At 39.9% G+C, this 21,289-nt stretch overlaps 1 protein-coding gene across 1 annotated transcript in view; it reads right to left on the bottom strand.

Moving 5' to 3' along the window:
* Positions 1 to 14,108: 14,108 nt before the first annotated feature.
* The window catches only part of LOC114710546 (sperm-associated antigen 6), a 110,509-nt gene continuing 103,328 nt past the window's right edge, over positions 14,109 to 21,289 (bottom strand). Inside the window, exon 11 of the mRNA XM_028894711.2 lies at positions 14,109 to 15,034. Coding sequence (XP_028750544.1) covers positions 14,965 to 15,034 — 70 coding nt within the window. The 3' untranslated portion in view covers positions 14,109 to 14,964. The remainder of the gene's footprint in view (positions 15,035 to 21,289) is intronic.

The raw sequence follows: 21,289 nt of genomic DNA, 5'->3' as shown, positions 1-21,289 counted from the left end.
ATCCATGTTCTGAGATACAGGTAAATAGAACAGCAGAGTTGCTCTCTTGTAGAGACCTGTCATCTTGCAATAATTATGCATTATCAGTGTATTATTTGGGCCCAATTTTTAAAATCATAATGAAAAGACTATATATGTTCTTATAAATCATGTTTTTGTTTTCAATACATAAAATGTGCCCCCTAGGAGGGGCTTGGTCTTACCCCAACTTGGTATGCCAGACTGTGTTGACTCCCCAAGGGAAGCCTTACCCCCTCTGAGGAGTAGATGGTCAGGGGGAAGTGGGGCAAGTGGGAGAAGGAAGGGAGGGGGAACTGTGGTTGGTATGTAAAATGAAAAAAAATTTAAATAAAAAATGTGCCCCCTAATTTGGCCTTATATTGACTGTTTATGAATCGAAAATACTGGTTTAATTTATTTTTCTGCAAATTTAACTTGCATGTTTATTATAAAATATACTTTTTTGGTGGAAAAGTGAGGGAAAGGGTGAGCACAAATGTTTCAAAAGCTTTGGAAGAAAATGCTGGCTCTTTTCTATAGAGATTAACTCTGATTTTTGAAAATGAATTTCTCCATACAATAGCATAATCTGGAATGCTTATCCAAATACCATTTACAAAAGTGAAGAGGAGAATAGCATGTGTGTGTGTGTGTGTGTGTGTGTGTGTGTGTGTGTGTGTGAAATCCATGCACAAGGTCACAAACACTTCTCTAGTGACATGGTGTATATATTAGACATAATTTGTTTGCATATTTACAAAGGTAATTTTTCAGTAGATGGCAGCAAAGTGTCCTGACATAACAAAATAAGACTATTATAATAATTTCTTAAGAAATAAACGAAGTGTCTTGGTAGTCCCCAGCAGCCAGCAAGCAGGTAAGAGACATGACTCCAGACTGCACCACCATTGCCACAACCCAATGGACTCTGTTCCCCCAAGACCCACTCTGCCACCCAACACCATGTACCTGGTCATCCCCCCCATGGCCAGCCCTCCCCCAAAAGCCCAGCAGACTACAGAGGTACAGGCATAACCCACACCAGTTGGAAGAACAGGTGAGTAACTGGCTCCCAGCTGAATTGCCCCAATGACCAGACTCTAAACCCCACGGCATATCCTGTACCCATCTCCTTCCCATCTCAACACCGCCAAGGCAGTTGGGACTTCTGGAGGAACTCCTCTGCTCTGGGTGCAGTCTGCAGAGGCTGGCAAGCAGGTGAGAGACCTATCTTGAAGCTGTACCACCACTGGATTCTGTTCCCCCAAGACCTACTCTGCTGCCCACAAACCTTGTCATCCTCCCCATGGCCAGACCTCCCCCACAACCCCAGCAGACTACATTGGCACAGGTACAATGCACACCAGTTGGAAAAACAAAAGAGTAAATGACAATGGAAGAATACATTCAACAACAGAAAGGGCAATATGGCACCACAAGAATCCAGTGATCCTACAACAACAAGACCTGAACATTCCAATGCAACTGAAGCATAAGAAAATGACCTTAAAAATAACTTTATGAAGATAATAGAGGCCTTTAAAGAGGAAATGAAAAATTCCCTTAAAGAAATTGAGGAAAAGACAAATAAAAAATTCTAAGAAATCAATAAATCCCTTTTTTTAAATTTTATAATACAATTCAGTTCTACATATCAACCACGGATTCCCTTGTTCTCCCCCCTCCCGCCTCCCTCCCCTTCCTCCCAGCTCACCCCCCATTCCCACCTCCTCCAGGGCAAAGCCTCACCCAAGGACTGAGATCAACCTGGTAGATTCAGTCCAGGCAGGTCCAGTCCCCTCCTCCCAGGCCAAGCCTAGCGACCCTGCATAAGCCCCAGGTTTCAAACAGCCAACTCATGCAATGAGCACAGGACCTGGTACCACTGCCTGGATGCCTCCCAAACAGATCAAGTTAATCAACTGTCTCACCTATTCAGAGGGCCTGATCCAGTTGGGGGCCCCTCAGCCTTTGGTTCATAGTTCATGTGTTATTCGTTTGGCTATTTGTCCCTGTGCTTTATCCAACCTTGGTTTCAACAATTCTCGCTCATATGAACCCTCTTCTTTCTCACTAATTAGACTCCCAGAGCTCCACCCAGGGGCCTAGCCATGGATCTCTGCATCCAGATCCCTCAGTTGTTGGATGGGGTTTCTAGCATGATAATTACAGTGTTTGGCCATCCCATCACCAGAGTAGGTCAGTTCAGGCTGTCTCTCGACCATTGCCAGCAGTCTATTGTCTGTGATACCACCTTAAGCCTTTCAGAATGGCTAAGATCAAAAACAATGAAGACACCTTATGCTGGAGAGGATGTGGAGCTAGGGGAACTCTCCTCCACTGCTCGTGGGAATGCAAGCTTGTACAACCACTTTGGAAATCAATATGGCGCTTTCTTAGAAAACTGGGAATCAATCTCCCCCAAGATCCAGCTATACCACTCTTGGGCATATACCCAAGGAATGCTCAGTCATACCACAAGAGCACTTGCTTGGCTATGTTCATAGCAGCATTGTTTGTAATAGCCAAAACCTGGAAGAAACCTAGATGCCCTTCAACTGAAGAATGGATAAATAAAATGTGGTACATATACAGGATAAATAAAATGTGGTACATATACACAACAGAATACTACTCAGCAGAGAAAAACAATGACATCATGAGGTTTGCAGTCAAATGGATGGATCTAGAAAAAATCATCCTGAGTGAGGTAACCCAGACTCAGAAAGACAAACATGGTATGTACTGACTCATAGGAGGATACTAGATGTGGAACAAGGATGACTGGACTGCTACTCACATCACCAGGGAGGCTACCTGGAAAACAGGACCCCAAGAAAGACAAGGTGATCGCCTAATGACAGAGAAATGGATGAGGTCTACATGAACAGCCTGGACATGAGTGGGGGTAATGAAGGGCGAGGGGCGAGGGAAAGAGAAATTGGGGGAGCAGGATATCCCAGCTGGATCAAGAACAGAGAGGGAGAACAAGGAATAGGAGACCATGGTAAATGAAGACCACATGAGAATAGGAAGAAGCAAAGTGCTAGAGAGGCCCACAGAAATCAATAAATCCCTTAAAGAAAGCCAAGAAAGTAAAGAAAAACACAGACAGGTAAAAGAAATCATTCAATACTTGGAAATTGAAATTGAAGCAATAAAGAAAACACAAACTGAGGGAATTCAGCAAATGGAAAAGCTGGGTAAGTGAACAAGAACTATAGATGTAAGCATCAGCAACAGAGTACAAAAGATGGAAGAGAGAATCTCAGGCATTGAAGATACAATAGAGAAAATAGATTAATTGTTCAAAGAAAATGATAAATCCAATAAAATCCTAACACAAAACATCCATGAAATCTGAGAAACCAGGAAAATAATAATAAGAATAAGATTAATAGGGACAGAAGAAGGAGAAGAATTTCAGCTTAAAGACACAGAAAACATATTCAACAAAATCATAGAAGAAAACTTTCCCAATCTACAGAAGGACATGTCTATGAAGGTACAATAAGCTTACAGAACACCAAAAAGACTGAACCAAAAAAAAAAGTTCCCTCATCACATAATAATCAAACCACTAAACATACAGAATAAAGAAAGAATAGACAGGGTTTCTCTGTGTAGATTTGGTGCCTGTCCTGGGTCTCACTCTATAGACCAGGCTGGCCTAGAACTCACAGATATTTGCCTGTCTCTGCCTCCCGAGTGCTAGGATTAAAGGCATGTGCCACCACCACCCAGCTCTGGACAGATGTTTTGCAGAGGCTAATAGGAGACCACAGATGCCAGCCCAGACTATGATATCCAGCAAAAATTTCAATCACCATAGATAGAGAAAACAAGATATTCTATGACAACCAGATATAAACAATATCTTTCCACAAATCCAGCCTTACAGAAAGCACTAGAAGGAAAAATCCAACCTAAGGAAATTAGATACACCCATGAAAACACAGGCAAAAGTTACTCCCACACCAATAAATATCAAAGAAGGAAAACATAAAACACTACCACCAAAAAATAACAGGAATTAACAATCATTAATATCAGTGATTCACCTATAAACAGCACAGGCTAACAGAATGAATACGAAAACAAGATCCATCCTTCTGCTGCATACAGGAAACACATCTCAACTTCAAAGACAGACACTATCTCAGAATAAAAGGCTGGGAAAAGACTTTCCAATCAAATGGATTTAAGAAGCAAGCTGGTATAACTATTCTAATATGTAATAAAATAGACTTCAAACTAAAATCAATCAAAAGAAAATGGGAGGGATATTACATATTTATCAAAGGAAAAAATGCACCAAGATGAAGTCTCAATTCTGAACATTTATGCCTAAGTACAAGGGCACCCACATTTGTAAAAGAAACATTACTAAAGCTTAAATCACACATCAAACCCCATACACTAGTAGTGGAAGACTTCAACACCCAACTCTCACCAATAGACAGGTCTGCCAGACAGAAACTTAACAAAGAAATAAGGGAACTAACAGACATTATGACTCAAATGGATTTAATAGATGTCTACAGAATATTCCACCCTAACACAAAAGAATATACCTTCTTCGTAGCACCCCATGGAACCTTCTCCAAAATCAACCACATGGTTGGTCACAAAACAAATCTCAGAAGAAAAAAAAATTGAAATAACCTCCTATATTTTATTGGACCCCCATGGCTTAAAGTTAGATTTCAACAACAACAAAAATTACAGAAAGTCTATAATCTCATGGACTTAATAATGCTCAACTGAATCACCAAGGAAGAAATAAAGAAATTAAAGATTCCTAGAATTCAATGAAAACAAATGTACAACATACCCAAATTTATATGGGTATAAAAGCACTATGAAAGCAGTGCTAAGAAAAAACTCGTGGCACTAAATATCCACATAAAGAAGTTGGAAAAATCTCACACTAGTGACTTAACAGCACAACTGAAAGCTCTAGAACAAGAAGAAGCAAACTCACTCAGGAGGAATAGACACCAGGAAATAATCAAATTGAGGGTTGAAATCAATAAAAATAGAAACAAAGATAACAATACAAAGAACCAATGAAAAAAGAGTTGGTTCTTTGAGAAAATCAACAATAAAAACAAACCCTTATCCAAATTAACCAAAAAGCAGAGAGAGAGAACATCCAAATTAACAAAATCAGAAGTGAAAAGGGAGACATAACAACAGACAATGAGGAAATCCAGAGAATCATCATGTCATACTTCAAATACCTGTACTCCACAAAGTTGGAAAATCTGAAAGAAATGCACAATTTTCTGGATAGGTACCACATAGCAAAGTTTAATCAAGACCAGATAAACTATTTAAATAGACCAATAACCCCTAAGGAAATAGAAATGGTCATTTAAAGTCTCCCAACCAAAAAAAGCCCAGGACCAGATGGTTTCACTGCAGAATTCTACCAGATTTTCAAAGAAGAGCTAATTCCAATACTCTACAAATTGTTCCATACAATAGAAACATTGCCAAACTCTTTCTATGAGGCTACAGTTACCCTGATACCCAAACCACACAAAGATGCAACAAAGAGCCGGGCAGTGGTGGCACACGCCTTTAATCCCAGCACTCGGGAGGCAGAGGCAGGCGAATCTCTATGAGTTCGAGGCCAGTCTGGTCTCCAAAGTGAGTTCCAGGAAAGGTGCAAAGCTAAACAGAGAAACCCTGTCTCGAAAAACCAAAAAAAAAAAAAAAAAAAAAAAAAAAGATGCAACAAAGAAAGAGAATTACAGACCAAAGTCCCTCATGAACATTGATGCAAAAATACTCAATAAAATACTGGCTAACTGAATCCAGGAACATATCTAAAAAAATTATCTACCATGACCAAGTAGGCTTCATCCCAGGGATACAAGGATGGTTCAACATATGAAAATCTGTTAATGTAATACGCCATATAAGCAAACTGAAAGAAAAAAAACCACATGATCATCAAATGAGATCCTGAAAAAGCCTTTGACAAAATCCAACACACCTACTTGATAAAGGTTATAGAGAGATCAGGAATACAAGGAACATACCTAAACATAATAAAGGCAATTTACAGTAAGCTGACAGCCAACATCAAATTAAATGGAGAGAAATTCAAAGCGATTCCACTAAAATCAGGAACAAAACAAGGCTGTCTACTCTCCCCATACTTATTCAACATAGTACTTGAAGTTCTAGCCAGAGCAATAAGACAACAAAAGGAGATCAGGGGATACAAATTGAAAAGGAAGAAGTCAAACTTTCACTATTTGCAGACAATACGACAGTGTACATAAATGACCCCAAAAATTCTACCAGGGAACTGCTACAGCTGATAAACTCCTTCAGTAAGGTGGCAGGAAACAAGATTAACTCAAAAAAATCAGTAGCCCTCCTATATACAAATGATAAATGAGCTGAGAAAGAAATCAGAGAAACATCACCCTTTACAATAGCCACAAATAATACAAAACAAAACACCCTAACTAAGCAAGTGAAAGACCTGTATAAGAACTTTAAGTCTTTGAAGAAAGAAATTAAAGAAGATATCAGAAAATGGAAAGTTCTTCCATGCTCATGGATAGGTAGGATTAACATAGTAAAAATGGCAATCTTACCAAAAGCAATATACAGATTGAATGCAATCTCCATCAAAATCCCAACACAATTCTTCACAAACTTGGAAAGAACAATACTTAACTTTATATGGAAAAACAAAAAAACCTAGAATAGCTAAATGAATCTTGAATAATAAAGCAACCTCTGGAGGCATCATGATCCCTGACCTGAAGCTCCACTATAGAGCTATAGTAATGTAAACAGCTTGGTACTGGCATAAAAACTGACATGTGGACCAATGCAACCAACTTGAAGACCCTGACATTAATCCACACACCTATGAACATATGATTTTTGACACAGAATCCAAAACTGTACCATGGAAAAAAGAAAGCATCTTCAACAAATGGTGCAGGCATAACTGGGTATCAACATGTAGAAGACTACAAATAGAGTCATGCACAAAACTCAAGTCCAAGTGGATCAAAGACCTCAGCATAAATTCAGTTACACTGAACTTGATAGAAGAGAAAGTAGGAAGTAGTCTTGAAGGCATTGACACAGGAGACCACTTCCTAAATATAACACCAGTAGCACAGACACTGAAAGCAACAATTAATAAATGGGAGCTCCTGAAATTGAGAAGCTTTTGTAGAGCAAAGGACATGGTCAACAAGACAAAAACGACAGCCTACAGAATGGGAAAAGACCTTCACCAACCCCACATCTGACAGAGGGCTGATCTCCAAAATATATAAAGAACTCAAAAAGCTAGACTTCAAAATACTGAACAATCTAATTTAAAAATGGGCTACAGAGCTTAACAGAGAATTCTCAATAGAAAAATTTCAAATGACTGAAAGACATTTAAGGAATTGCTCAACATCCTTAATCATCAGGGAAATACAAATCAAAATGACTCTGAGATACCATCTTATACCTGTCAGAATGGCTAAGATAAAAAACACTGAAGACAGCTTATTCTGGAGAGGATGTGGAGCAAGGGGAACACTTCTCCACTGTTGGTGGGAATGCAAACTTGTACAGCCACTTTGGAAATCAATATGGGGTTTCTCAGAAAATTGAGAATATGTCTTCCTCAAGACCCAACTATACCACTTTTGGGCATATACTCAAGGAATGCTCAATCTTACCACAAGGACACATGCTCAATTATGTACATATCAGCATTATTCATAATAGCCAGAACCTGGAAACAACCTAGATGCCCCTCAACTGAAGAATGGTTAAAGAAAATGTGGCACATATATACAATGGAGTACTACTCAGCAGTAAAAACAATGATATCGTGAAATTTGCAGGTAAATAGATGGAACTAGAGAATATCACCCTGAGTGAGGTAACCCAGACTCAGAAGGACAAACATAGTATGTACTCACTCATAAGTAGATACTAAATGTGAGGGGAGGGATGGCCAGACTGTAACCCACAGCTTCAGAGAGGCTAGCTAACGGGGAAAGACCCTAGGAGGTACACATGGATGACCCAGCAAAGGAGAAGTGGATGAGATCTACATGAGTGGACTGGGAGTGGGGGTGGTGGAGGGCAAAGGGGGGATGAGAATATAGGGAAATGGGAGGATCGAGCCAGAACAGGGACAGAGTGAGAGGGCAGGGGGGCTATATCCCATGATAGATGAGGACATCATGGGAATAGGAAGAGGCAGTGTGCCAGGGAGGCTCTCAGGAATCCACAAGGATGACCCCACCTGGGTATGCTGGCAGTGGTCCAGAGGGTGCCTGGACTGGTCTACTCTGGTGACCAGTGTAATACGCTAACCATCATCATAAAGCCTTTGTCCAGTGACTGATGGAGACAGATGCAGAGATCCATGGCCAGGGACCAGGCTGAGCTCCAGGGAATCCAATCGATGAGAGAGAGGAGGGGGAAACATCGAGATTATGATGGGAAGATGTGCAGAGATGACTGGCCACACTGGTGGAAGCCCATGAATTGTAGACTAGTGGCTATGGAGTCCCCATGGGACTGGACTAGGCCCTCTGGATATGGAAGATGATTGTTTGGCTCAAACTGTTTGGGGAGCACCCAGACTGGGGGATCAGGACCCATCCCTGGTGCATGGGCAGGCTTTTGGGAGCCCAGTGCCTGTGGTGTGACACCTTGCACCTCCTTGGTGCAGTGGGAAGTGGCTTGGACCTGCCTAGGCTCAGGGTGCCAGGCTCTGCTGACTCCCCATGGGAGACCTTGATTTGGGGGATGTGGAGATGTGGGGTGTCTTGGGAGGGAGGTCTGGGCTGACAAGAGGGAGGAGATGGGATCTGTAAGTAGAGTGAGTAGTAAAATTCTTAATAAAGAAAAATGAAAAATTCCAGTTACACTGTAGCTGGTAGAAGAGTTGGTGGGAAGGGGCCTTGAACACACTGTCACAGGAGACCACTTCCTGAATTTAACACCTATACTAGAGACATTGAGATGGACTGTTAATAAATGGGACCTCCTGAAACTGAAAAGCTTCTGTAAGGCAAAGGATATGATAAATAAGATAAAACAACAGCTTACAGAATGAGTAAAGATCTTCAGCAACTCATCTGACAGAGGGCTGATCTCCAAAATATATAAAGAACTCAAGAAACTAGACAGCAAATACCAAATAATCCATTTTAAAAATGGGGTACATATCTAAACAGAATTCTTAACAGAAGAAACTCAAATGGCTGAAAGACATTTAAGGACTTGCTCAACATCCTTAGTCTTCAGGGAAATGAAAATCAAAATGACTCTAAGACACCATCTTACACTTGTCAGAATGAATGGCTAAGATCAAAAACACTAATGATAACCTATGTTGGAGAGAATGTGGATCAAGGGAACACTCCTCCACTGTTGGTGGGGGCAAAATTTTGTACAGCCACTTTGGAAATCATTATGGCAGTTTCTCAGAAAGTTGGGAATCAATCTACCTCAACACCCAGCTATGCCAATATTGGGCATATACCCAAATGATGCTCAACAAAGACACTTACTTGCTCAACTATGTTCATAGCAGTGTTATTCATAATACCCAGAACCTGGAAACAACCTAAGTGCTCTTCTATTGAAGAATGGATAAAGAAAAAGTGGTACATTTACACAATGGAGTATTACTCAGCAGTAAAAAAAAAAAAAAAGCCAATGACCTCATGAAATTTGCAGGCAAATGAATGGAACTAGAAAAGAATCATCTTGAGTGAGGTAATTCAGACCCAGAAAAACAAACGTGGCATGTACTCACTCATAAGTGGATATTAGCTATAAAGTAAAGAATAAGAGGGCTACAATCCACAACCCCAGAGAAGCTAGGTAACAAGGAAGGCCCAAAGAGATGTATTCCCTGGGAAGGGGAAATAGAAGAGATCTCCTGGGTAAACTAGGGGTTGGGGGAGGGAAATGGATGTATGGAAACATGAGTGATTGGTTTAGGTGGGTTAGGGATGGGACAGATGGGTGAATAATGAAAGAGATATCTATATGGGGGGCATTTGAGGGTTAGGGTGAAACCTGGTGCCAGAGAAACTCCCAGGAGTCCCCAAGGATGACCCCAGCTAAGATTCCTAGCAATAGTGGAGAGGGTGAACTGGCCTTCTCCTGTAATCAGATTTGTGACTATCCTAATTGTCATCAGAGAACATTCATCCAGTATCTGATGTAAGCAGATGCAGAGATCCACAGCCAGACACCGGGCCCAGGTCCAAGAGTACTGTTTAAGAGAGAGAGGAAGGATTGTACAAGACAAGGTGGTCAAGGTCATGACAGGGGAACCCACAGAGACAGCTGGCCTAAGCTCTTGGGAGCTCACCAATGCTGGACCAACAGCTAGGGAGCCTGCATGGACTGACCTAAGCTTCAGAATGTGTGTTACAGTTGTGTAGTTTGCTCTGTTTGTGGGGCTCCTAGCAGTGGGATCAGAACCTGTCCCTGGTGCTTGAGCTAGGGGGAACCCATTCCCCATGCAAGGTTGCCTCATCAAACCTTGATGCAGGAGGAGGAGCTTGATCTTGCCTCAACTTGATGTGCCATGCTTTGTTGACTCCTGTGGGAGGCCTGCCCCTTTCTGAATGGAGATGGAGGAAGAGCAAATGGGGAGGGGGTATAACAGTGGTGGAGGGAGGGAATGGGAGGAGAAGAGGGAGGGAAAACTGTGGTCGATATGTAAAATGAATGAAAATTTTAATAAATAAATAAATAGATAGATAAATAAATAAAAATAAAGTGTCTTGAGGAATGGAGATCTTTTCAATATATATATATATATATATATTTATATTTGTGGGGGCACCACTTAATTACCTACCAAACCCTGGACTCTTTAAACCCCATTTAATTAATCTTTAGGATCTAATTAGAGAGGGTTTTAGTAACTCACCTGATATACTGACTCAGTGGAGTAATTTTGAGATCCTCATGTGTTTTTGAGTCTCTTGAATTCTAGTCTGTTTCCTTCTACATTACACTGTGATATTTCAGAAAAGTAATGAGGAGATTTGACCATGATCTGAAAGTTGAATCAGTCTAATTCATCCAGGTGCCCAGAAGTGCTGTCTTTCAGACCAACCTGCTACTACTTCTAACTAAAATGTGCTTGCTGCAGTCTTGGTTAGCACTAGGAGCACATGGAATAGATCAATGCCATTTGAATTATTTAAATTATACTGTGCATCACACAGAAGTTTGGAAAATTGGGAACTCAATGTAAGTTACAAACACTTGAACTTCTTTATATTCAAAACATTTGGAATGAACACTTATAATTAGTAATATATACTTTTCATATTTTAGTAGAGTTGTTCTCAACCTTCCTAATGCTGCCACCCTTTAATAGTTCCTCATGCTCTGGTGACCCCCCAACCATAAAATTATTTCATTGCTACTTTGTAACTGTAATTTTGCTACTGTTAATTGTAATGTAAATATCTGATAAGCCAGAGATCTAATCACATGACCCACAGGTTGAGAGCATCTGTTTTAGTATAAATTTTACTCAAGAATGGGTTACTATAAATTGTATGCATGGAAAAATTAGAGGCTTTCTTATTGGGTAGATATCATGTAAAACCCCCTTTTGCTCTTAATGTTCTCAATCTGACATTCGTCTGAAAATCTACTACAGAAAGTACACCAGTCATGAATGGAAGGAACACAGCAACATTTTATTGTGGTGAGACACAAGAATATGTTAGAAGGAGTCCAGCTGTATATCAAAGCTATACCTTGACCAAGCCAAGGGTCAGTCAAGCAGCAAGCCATCTAGCATGAACTATTTGGTGTTACACAGCTTAATATTCAGCTGTGCCTTGTTATGAATTTCTTGTGCTCACAATTCCCATAGAATGTGTGTGTGAACTTCCCTGTTCCAGCCAGTACTTGGATAAAGTCACATTGGCAAAGACAAGCTGGCAGAGACCCATAGCTTTGTTTCTTGTGCTAAGGAAGCTTGGACCATCCCCTTACCTTGAGGCCTAGTGGCTCTCCAGAGCAATTGACTGAGAACAAAAGAGGTAGGGTGGAGCAACATTCCTGAGGAGGCAGAGTACCCTGTGATCAGGAGAAGGAGGAACAGGCATTTTCTGTAGAGGTGGATGGACAGAACGGCATGACCAGGGAGAAGGGAAGAACACAGAGGTTTTGTAGACGGTAAGGCAGAACTCTTGTAGAATTCATCAGAGCCAGGAGTAGAGAGTAAGTAGAGATGGAGGGAGAAGAAACAGAGGACAAGGATGAGGCTGGAAGCATAAGAGCTTATTTGTCAGCAGGACTATAAGAAATTTGAGTTTCAGGACAGAACTGAAGCTATATAGACAGGATTTCATCCCAGAGAAATAAAGGAGATGGATAAAGACCTTGGTGTATCTAGATTTATTCCTGCCCTGAATGCCTGACAAAGTTACAGCCATAAAGATAGAATTTTGTCTTAGAGGAATAAAGTTAACAGACATAATAGCATAGTGTATGTAGTTTTTTTTCCCCTCAGATATCCCATGCCAAACATAGCATTATCCCTGGACTCTGGGTAATCCATATTTTACACTGAATTTTAAATTATCCACTGAGAAAATACTTTTTCCTAAGTCCACTGAGATAAACAAAAGGAAAAGTGAAAACTCTGTGTTCTACAAAACAACAAGACCCCTGTGACTAGGGATTTTAAATGAAATTACATATGCCACGAGCACACCTTTATGGTGTTTTCTAGCTGTAGAATATGTCAGCTTGTTAAAGACAATTCTTTTCTGTGTTGTGATATCTGAAGTGATGATTTAAAGTTTTTCTTCTCCATTCACATGAAAGCTTTTAAAAATTACATACTAAAGTTTACAAAATCAGTTAAACTAACTCTCTTAGTTAAGGTTTCTATTGCTGTGAAGAGACACCATGATCTTGACAGTTCTGATCCAATGACACACCTCTCCTAGAAACTTGATTTCATTTCCCAAGGCTGGTCACCCTGCCTTGGTCCATGCATGGCCATGGTCTCTTTAGTGTCAGAGGCTGAAAAAATGATTTGGGGATAAGAACTAGAAGTCCATATGTCACACGGATTATTGACACTAGTGGATTAAGGGGAAGCACTGGCTGACTAATGCCCAGATGGTCAGATATCAGGGAATGAGTGCTATGTAAGAAACCTACAGTCATCTAAAGTAGCATGGACACAAACCCTAGAGACCCTACTACCTGTTGGACCAGGTAAGCCATATCATTACTACACTGAAGTTATGCATAAGGTATTTATTTTCCTGATGACCAGATTTAACAGACCAGCCCCTTGAAGACTCTGATATGAGTATTTTACCCATGATAGTAGCTTTGTGAAGGAGAATGCCTTTTGAGAGTACTTCATGATGAATTGAATCACTGAGTTGAAATCTCTGCCAAAGTGAAGCTCAGCACAAAAGGCAGAACTCATTGTGCTGACCACACCTTCCAACCAACAGCAGGGACAGAGGTCAATATAGAAGTAGACTCTAAACAGCCTTCGCCACTATCCATAGACATGAAGCCTTATAAAAATAAAAGTGCCTAGTCAACTCAGGAGTAAGAGTCTCAAAATAGGGCAAAGAAATCCTTGAAAGCTTAGGTGCTGCTTGGGTCCCTAAAGAGATCGTTCATTGTTGGGCAAATCAAAGAGATGTTACATTTACTGAGCAATGACTAGCAATTCTAGTTTGACATAAATAAAAAATAGGTTGGAGAATGTTGGTCATAAAGAAGTTTTAAACGTTTCAACAAAGATGTGTGTTGTTGAAAAATAATGAAGGCAGAGATGGGTCCAGAAAAATGTCCAAACTAAGTTTCCTTTTGATGAAAAATCGAAGGCTAGGGGAGTCCAAGAAGGAAATCTGAAACTAGGTTTTTAGGACAGGCCCCACTGTCCTAAAGGCTGTCTAGGCTTGCCTGTACCTCCTCTCCAGGTCCTCCGATGAAACCTCCTTAGGCCCAAAGATACAAATCAACATCAACAATCAAACATTCCTAACTCCAAATACAGACTCCCAATGTCAGAATATCAGATATAAAAACAAGGACAATTCTAAGGCTGTTTTTAACATTTTATTGAAATCTTCTTTGACCCCATTACTGAATCTAACATAAAATGTCTATAAAGTCTGAGTCTGATGTATTCTGCTCAAATTACTTAAATCCCTGAAAACATGACTTCTGAAGTTGGGTGAAGTGAACCCAGGCAAGGGAGTAATGGAGGCAAATCTTCCATGTCTTATCCTTGAGTATGGATCATGAATAAGAAACTTTTCAAGAGGAATGGAGAGCACAGATACCAGAATGTAATGCTGGGAACCCTTCAGTGGGGAACCCCAGAGTGAAGGAAAAGAGCTTCAAAACTGGTGGGAATGAGAAGAATGTGCCTAAGTTCTTGTGAAACCTAACAGGCTCTCCAGCTTCTGCGTTAGTCCCGTGTGTTCGAGTGACCAGCGTCGGAGCCTCTTTCCAGGTTATTGGCCTCTGTCATCAGGTTCGCCTTTCGGGTCTTTTCCCTCTAGATGCTTCTGTGTAACTTGAAGGGCAAGTTTTCCTTAGCTGCGGGTATTAGAAAATGCTGAAATCGCCTAAACATTGCTGAACAGCATTCCTCAGCTCGTCGGAGTGTGTGTTTGTGTGTGGTTTCCAGCAGAACAATAACAAATGTTTTAAACCTTTTAATAATGTCTTTTTAAGTCTATCGTTAGAGAAATTCATATGCATGCAAATGACTATGACTAGTTCTTCATATATTCCAGTTACTTATTCTTAAACTATTACACACACACTTAGAAAACATTATCTAAAGGTATCTCACATTGAATAAAGCTAGAATGTACTTTCAAAGAATTTTAACAATCATTATTCATACTCTCCTGGGACACTGAGGAGTACAAAAATATGCTTTCTTCAGTTGGTAAGTGGCTGGTAGCTGTCCACCCTCTGCAGAAGTGTATCTGAGTATCCAGGTGAATAGTATCTGAAAAATAAATTTGCTATTAGATAGGGAGATTTTTCAAAGGTGGACTCAAAAGATCCTACATAAAAACTTACTAAAATAATATGTGAAATCTCATATATGTTCTTAATAATTACATTCTTCTAATAATGCTTTATGCATATGGCTAGAGACTATGAATAATACCAGCTCACAACACTGTACTTGAGAAAGAATGAAACAATAAGAAATATACATAATGATAACTGAGATGTTATCTTCAATCCATGGGCAAAATTTCATTTCAGACACTGTTTTTATCAAATGAGTAATGTTACTTTTTTCTTCTGACCATATGTGTATGTGTGTTTTATCTGTATATATGTATGTATGCACACTGTGTTTTATCTGTATATACGTATGTATGCACACCGTGTTTTATCTGTATATGTGTATGTATGCACACCGTGTTTTATCTGTATATGTGTATGTATGCACACCGTGTTTTATCTGTATATATGTATGTATGCATACCACTTTTGTGTCTCATGCCTGGAGGCCTGAAGAGGATGTCAAATTTCCTGGCCCTGGAGTGACAAACGGTTGTGAGCCACCGTTGTCGGTGTTGAGAATTGAACCTGGATCCTCTTGAAGAGCAGTCAGTACTCTCAACTGGTGAGCCATCTCTGCATCTCCATAATTTTACTTTAAAAGGACCATAGCTAACAGATTTTTTCATGTTAGACTATATAATTTTTCATTACTAATCAACTTCTATATTCCAGTTGTCTTATATATTTTAATTATATCTCTTCATAATTCACATTGAATAACTATTAACAAATTACTTATAAAAATTATTATAAAATGAATTAGAATATTGGTTGCCTTCATTGATTCTTGGGTATACATATATATCCATATATATACCCATACATAGATGCATACACACACACATATATATATACATAGTAATGTGAATGTATATTTTTAAATTGAACATTTCATAAAAGATTAGTATAAAATATTAAAAATACATTGTAGGATCATTTGATATATCATGGAAATAAACATAAAACCATATCAAATAATATTTGGCAGGTATTATAGTATATAATAAATGGAGTTTTAAAAATCTGAAAAATATAATTTAAAATTTTCTAAACATTCATTCAAAATAATTAAATTTTCAAAAGTGTGGTGATATTTTGTTTGTGCTCTGACAAATAAAGCTTGCCTGGAGATCAGAGTACACAGCTTGCAACTAGTTAACCGTAGAGGCCAGGCAGTGGTGGCACAGACCTTTGATCCCAGCACTGGGGAGGCCTACTCCTTCCAGCACTATGGAGGTGGAGACAGGAAGTGATATGGCTTGGCAGAGACAGGAATAAAAAGCAGGAGGCAGGAGCTCAGCCCCTTTCAGGTGATTCTGAGAATTTGGTAGAGGTAAAAATCTTTCTAGTGGCTGACTGCTCTGCTTCTCTGATCTTTCAGCTTTCAATCTGATATTTGACTCTGGGTTTTTAATTATTAAGACCAATTAGAATTCATGCTACATCTGGCATCTAACTTTTGGGCACAAAAAAAATGCCCCCACTCCCAAAAAGCTGCATGCCTGTGGCTTTGCAGCTACCAGCACAGGATGGAGCTGCATGCAGCCAGAGTTGCTACCCCACTGGCTAAGTTTTTGCTGCAGCCTCTCTGTAACAAACTGCACAGGTGCATGGGCTCAATATGCTGCCAGAGTGGCTCCTCACCACCGGCCAGCTCTGCTTTAGTCAGTTCCTGCTACATGTGTTTCTTCTCCATGATCCTGTGTGAATTTTTCAGTAGCAGGTTCCCTCTCCCAGTGGGTTGTGGGATTTCCCTGGACTCCCTCCTCAAGCTGCTGCCAGACTAGCTGGCTGTCTTGACACCAGCTCAGGCTTCTACTGTTCTATGCAGCAGCAGTCAGCCTCACACTTCACCATCAACTGAATCATCATCGTGGGCAGATTTGGTGAGACAATTGGGAATTCCTAAAGGAATTAGTTTAAAAAGAGAGTTTTTTCCCGTGTTAAAAATGGGAAACACTGTCAAAATGGAGGGAGTTAAGTCTCTGTATGATAATACGCTGGATAGTTTGAAAATGGGACAATTAAATGAGAGGATAATTAATTTAGATGGAATTTATGTAATGTCAATTATAAACATTGTTCATTTTATCATTTTTGTTTCATCACTAAAAAGTTGGTTAATGTGAGTGCTAAGATACAAGTTTTAGAAAAAAATTTATTAAAATAGATCATAAAGATATTCAGACCCAGACAGAGAAATTTAAAGAAGAGCCAGTCTTAGCATTGCATTATAAAGTTAGAGAGGAGCAGCCTAAGGTTTTCAGACAACCAACTTTAATTTATCCAGTAACCTTTCAGAAATTGCTAAATGATAGATATCCCCAAGGCTGTGTAAGAACTGAACGGACTCCTGTGGAAATGTTACATTGAAGAAGATTCAAGGAAGTGATAGTCTCATATAGCATGCATTCACCTTTTGTGAAACAGATGTTAAATTCATGGTCAAATTGTAATTGAATTATCCCTCAAAATGGAGAAACTGGTTACAGTAGTCTTGGAGCCTGGGCCTCAGTTACAGTGAGGGACCTGGTCAAAAGATGAGGCTAAGACTACTGACCAATGATGTAGGACCAAGGATATGGAAATCTCCCAAGATCAATGTTTTGGAGAAGTGCTGTGGATATCGCTCTGTATAAATAAACACTGATTGGCCAGTAGCCAGACAGGAAGTATAGGCGGGACTAACAGAGAGGAGAATTGAGGGAACAGGAAGGCAGAGGGGGAGACTGCTTGAGCCGCCGCCAGGACAAGGAAGATGTAAGGTACCAGTAAGCCACGAGCCATGTAGCAAAGTATAGGTTAGTAAAAATGGGCTAAATATAAGAGTAAGAGCTAGACAATGATAGGCCTGAGATAATGGCCAAGCAGTTTAAATAATATAAGCGTCTGTATGTTTATTTTATAAGTGGGCTAAGGGACTGCTGGGGTTTGGCGGGACCTGGAGAGAAAACTCCAGCTACAGAGAAGATTATGCTAATATACAAAGGCAATCTCTATATAATGACCATACCCTGTCTCTGGCTCATTTACTAAAGTTATACAGGGCCCAAAAGAAACCTTCACTGATTTCTTACCAAGCTTCACTTCAGCAGTAAATAGATCGATACCAAATTCAGAAGCTAGACAGATAATAATTGAATCTCTAGTTTTTGAAAATGCTAATGCACAATGCATAAAGATAATTAGGCTGTTAAAGGCAAGATCAGAATCTTTGAGGGAATGGACCCAAGATACAGTCAATATTAAATCTTATAACCATGATGATGCTTGGATAGTAGAGGTCATTTCCAGAGGTTTGAAGATAAACTGAAATGTCAGGAGTTTCAGTTGTGGCAAACAAGGTGACCTAAAAAGGGATTGTAAACAGGGTGTTCCTAGAAACAATGTTTTTTTTCTAAGAATAATTCCAACAGAGTGCCCCTCCCCCTTCTGGAGTATGCAAAGGTGTGGCAAAGGCTGACATTGGACCAATAAATGTTTATCAACAAGGGACAGTCAAGGAAGCCCTTTGCCATTGGGAAATGTCTTGCAGGGCTTCTTGCAGGCCTCCATATCAAATTTGGTTCAGTCATTTCCTGTGACCAGGGGGCAAACTCCTTCCCAAAGCAATGAAAGAACCTAATGCTTATAGTAAAAAATCATACTGCTCTGGATGATAGAAAGTTTTAGAAGATAAAACAAAAATGTCAGGAGAAACCATAAATCAAAATTGATAAAGATAGATTTGAACAAGAGAGACCTCTTGATTAGAAGAGGTGATAGTTCATCAACCAGCATGGCCATTCAACCTAAACCAACCTGTAAAACTAACAAATGAAGCCGGGCGGTGGTGGCGTATGCCTTTAATCCCAGCACTTGGGAGGCAGAGGCAGGTGGATCTTTGTGAGTTCAAGGCCAGCCTGGTCTACAGGGCGAGATCCAGGAAAGGCGCAAAGCTACACAGAGAAACCCTGTCTCGGGGGGGAAAAAAAAAAAAAAAAAAAACCTAACAAATGCTTTTCATTTGATCAGATATAACTTCCCAGAAAGAAACCTCCCCAAGTTTAGGGTTGGGGCAGGGTTTTGTTTTTGTCTTTACAGGAGAATGAAGGCATCCAGCTAAGGAATCTGAAGACCACTGAACAAATGAGCCATGTGAAGAAAAGGACAAATCATCCAAAAAATGTCCCAAGAAAACAAGTAAATTGGCCTGTTAGTATATCACATCTTCAACAGGATAAAATTTCATAATCTTCCCAAATGTTTGTTTATACTGTTCTCTACAGGCATATAATGCAAATGGTCTTTTTGCAGTCCCAGGTCAATTGAAAATTAAAGTTGGCTTTGGAGTTGGAGTGTGGCTTTCTCCTTGTCTAAACCCAAGCATGCTTGTTAAAGTAAAATCCAAAATCTCTGTCTCATGTCAGAATAGCCAACTGATATGGGACAGAAGAAAAGCCAAAATTTAAGGACTATTTTATTGCCACTAACCTCATAATCCTTTGGATTTGACTCTTCAAAACTTTTTCATAAGGTGTGACTATTATTTCAAAATTTATAAGATCAATATACATATATATGTATATATTTTTTAAACTTTCTGTCATGATATTAATGGTCATTAGAATACTAACTAATTCTAGAAAGAGGCTTCATCTAACTTCCTGCATATGATTTCACATTGAGTCTCTATCAGGTACCTAGGAATGAAGTTTTGTACTCTGGATGTACATAACAAATATTGATCCTTTAACCTCTTTGAGATCTGCTGCATATGATACTTAAAATGTTTAAGTAGCCCAGTAGCCAGCCATCAGGCAAGGCTCTCATAGGCAAGCCTTTCCACCACCACCCCTCATCAGACCCGTAATCTACAAGTCTCACTCTGCCCCCCAGGATCACCTATCCCCCATGACCTCAGCGGCTCCCTGAGACACAGACACCTCCAGCATCGATCGGACCAAGAGGTGAGTGACTGCTCTCCCAGCTGTACAGCTCAGTTTCTAGGCCCTAGGCCAAACCCTGTGTCCCCAAACCCCACCCCTTACAGCCCAACTGGCCAGCCAGAAGGGAAGGCTCCTGCAAGCAGGTCTTCCAACCACCTCCACCGCCATGGACCCTGTGATCTACAAATCACAATCAGCCTCCCAAACCAACCCATCCCCCACAACCTCAGCAATAAAAAATAAATAAAAACTGAAGGAATTATGGAACTGGAAAATCTGGGTAAAAGAAGAGGAATTACAAGCATAACAAACAGAATGAAAGAGATGGAAGGGAGAATCTCTGGCATTGAAGATTAATAGAGGAAATAGATTCATCAGTGAAATAAAATATTAAAGCCAACAAAGGCATAACACAAAATGTCCAGGAAATCTGGGACACCATGAAAAGACCAAACCTAAAAATAATAGAGATAAAAGAAGGAGAAGAATACCAACTCAAAGGCAGAAAAAAACATATTCAACAAAATCATAGAAGAAAACTTTCCCAGCCTAAAGAAGAAAATGCCTATGAAGATACAAGAAGCTTACAGAACACCAAATAGACTGGACTTCCCCCCCCCCAAAAAAAAGTCCCTTGTGACATAATAAACTACTAAACATGCAGAATAAGGAAAGAATATTAAGAGCTGCAAAGGAAAAAGGCCAAGGAATATATAAAGGCAAACCCATCAGAATAGCATCTGACTTCTCAATGGAGACTCTAAAAGCCAGAAGGTTCTGACAGACATTACATAGACACTTAGAGACCATGTATGCCAGCCTAGACTACTATACCCAGCAAAACTCTCAATCACCATAGATGGAGTAAACAAGATATCCCATGATAAAACCAGATTTAAACAACACCTATCCACAAATTCAGCCCTACAGAAAGCACTAGAAGGAAAAATCCAACCTAAGGAAGTTAGCTGCACCCACAAAAATACAGGCAACAGATAATCCCACTTCAGCAAATCCCAAAGAAAGTAAACAAACACACACTAACATCATCACCACCAAAATAAAAAAATAGGAGGAATTAACAATCACTGGTCATTAATATCCATCAATATCAATGGTCTCAACTCACCTATAAAAAAGACACAGGCTAAAAGGATGGATATGAAAATAGGATCCATCCATCTGCTGCATACAAGAAACACACCTCAACTTCAAAGACAGACACTACCTCAGAATAAAGGGTTGGGAAAAGACTT

Source organism: Peromyscus leucopus, chromosome 12 (assembly GCF_004664715.2).
Source record: "Peromyscus leucopus breed LL Stock chromosome 12, UCI_PerLeu_2.1, whole genome shotgun sequence".
Lineage (NCBI taxonomy): Eukaryota > Metazoa > Chordata > Mammalia > Rodentia > Cricetidae > Peromyscus > Peromyscus leucopus.
This window is presented reverse-complemented; position numbering and strand designations above follow the sequence as displayed.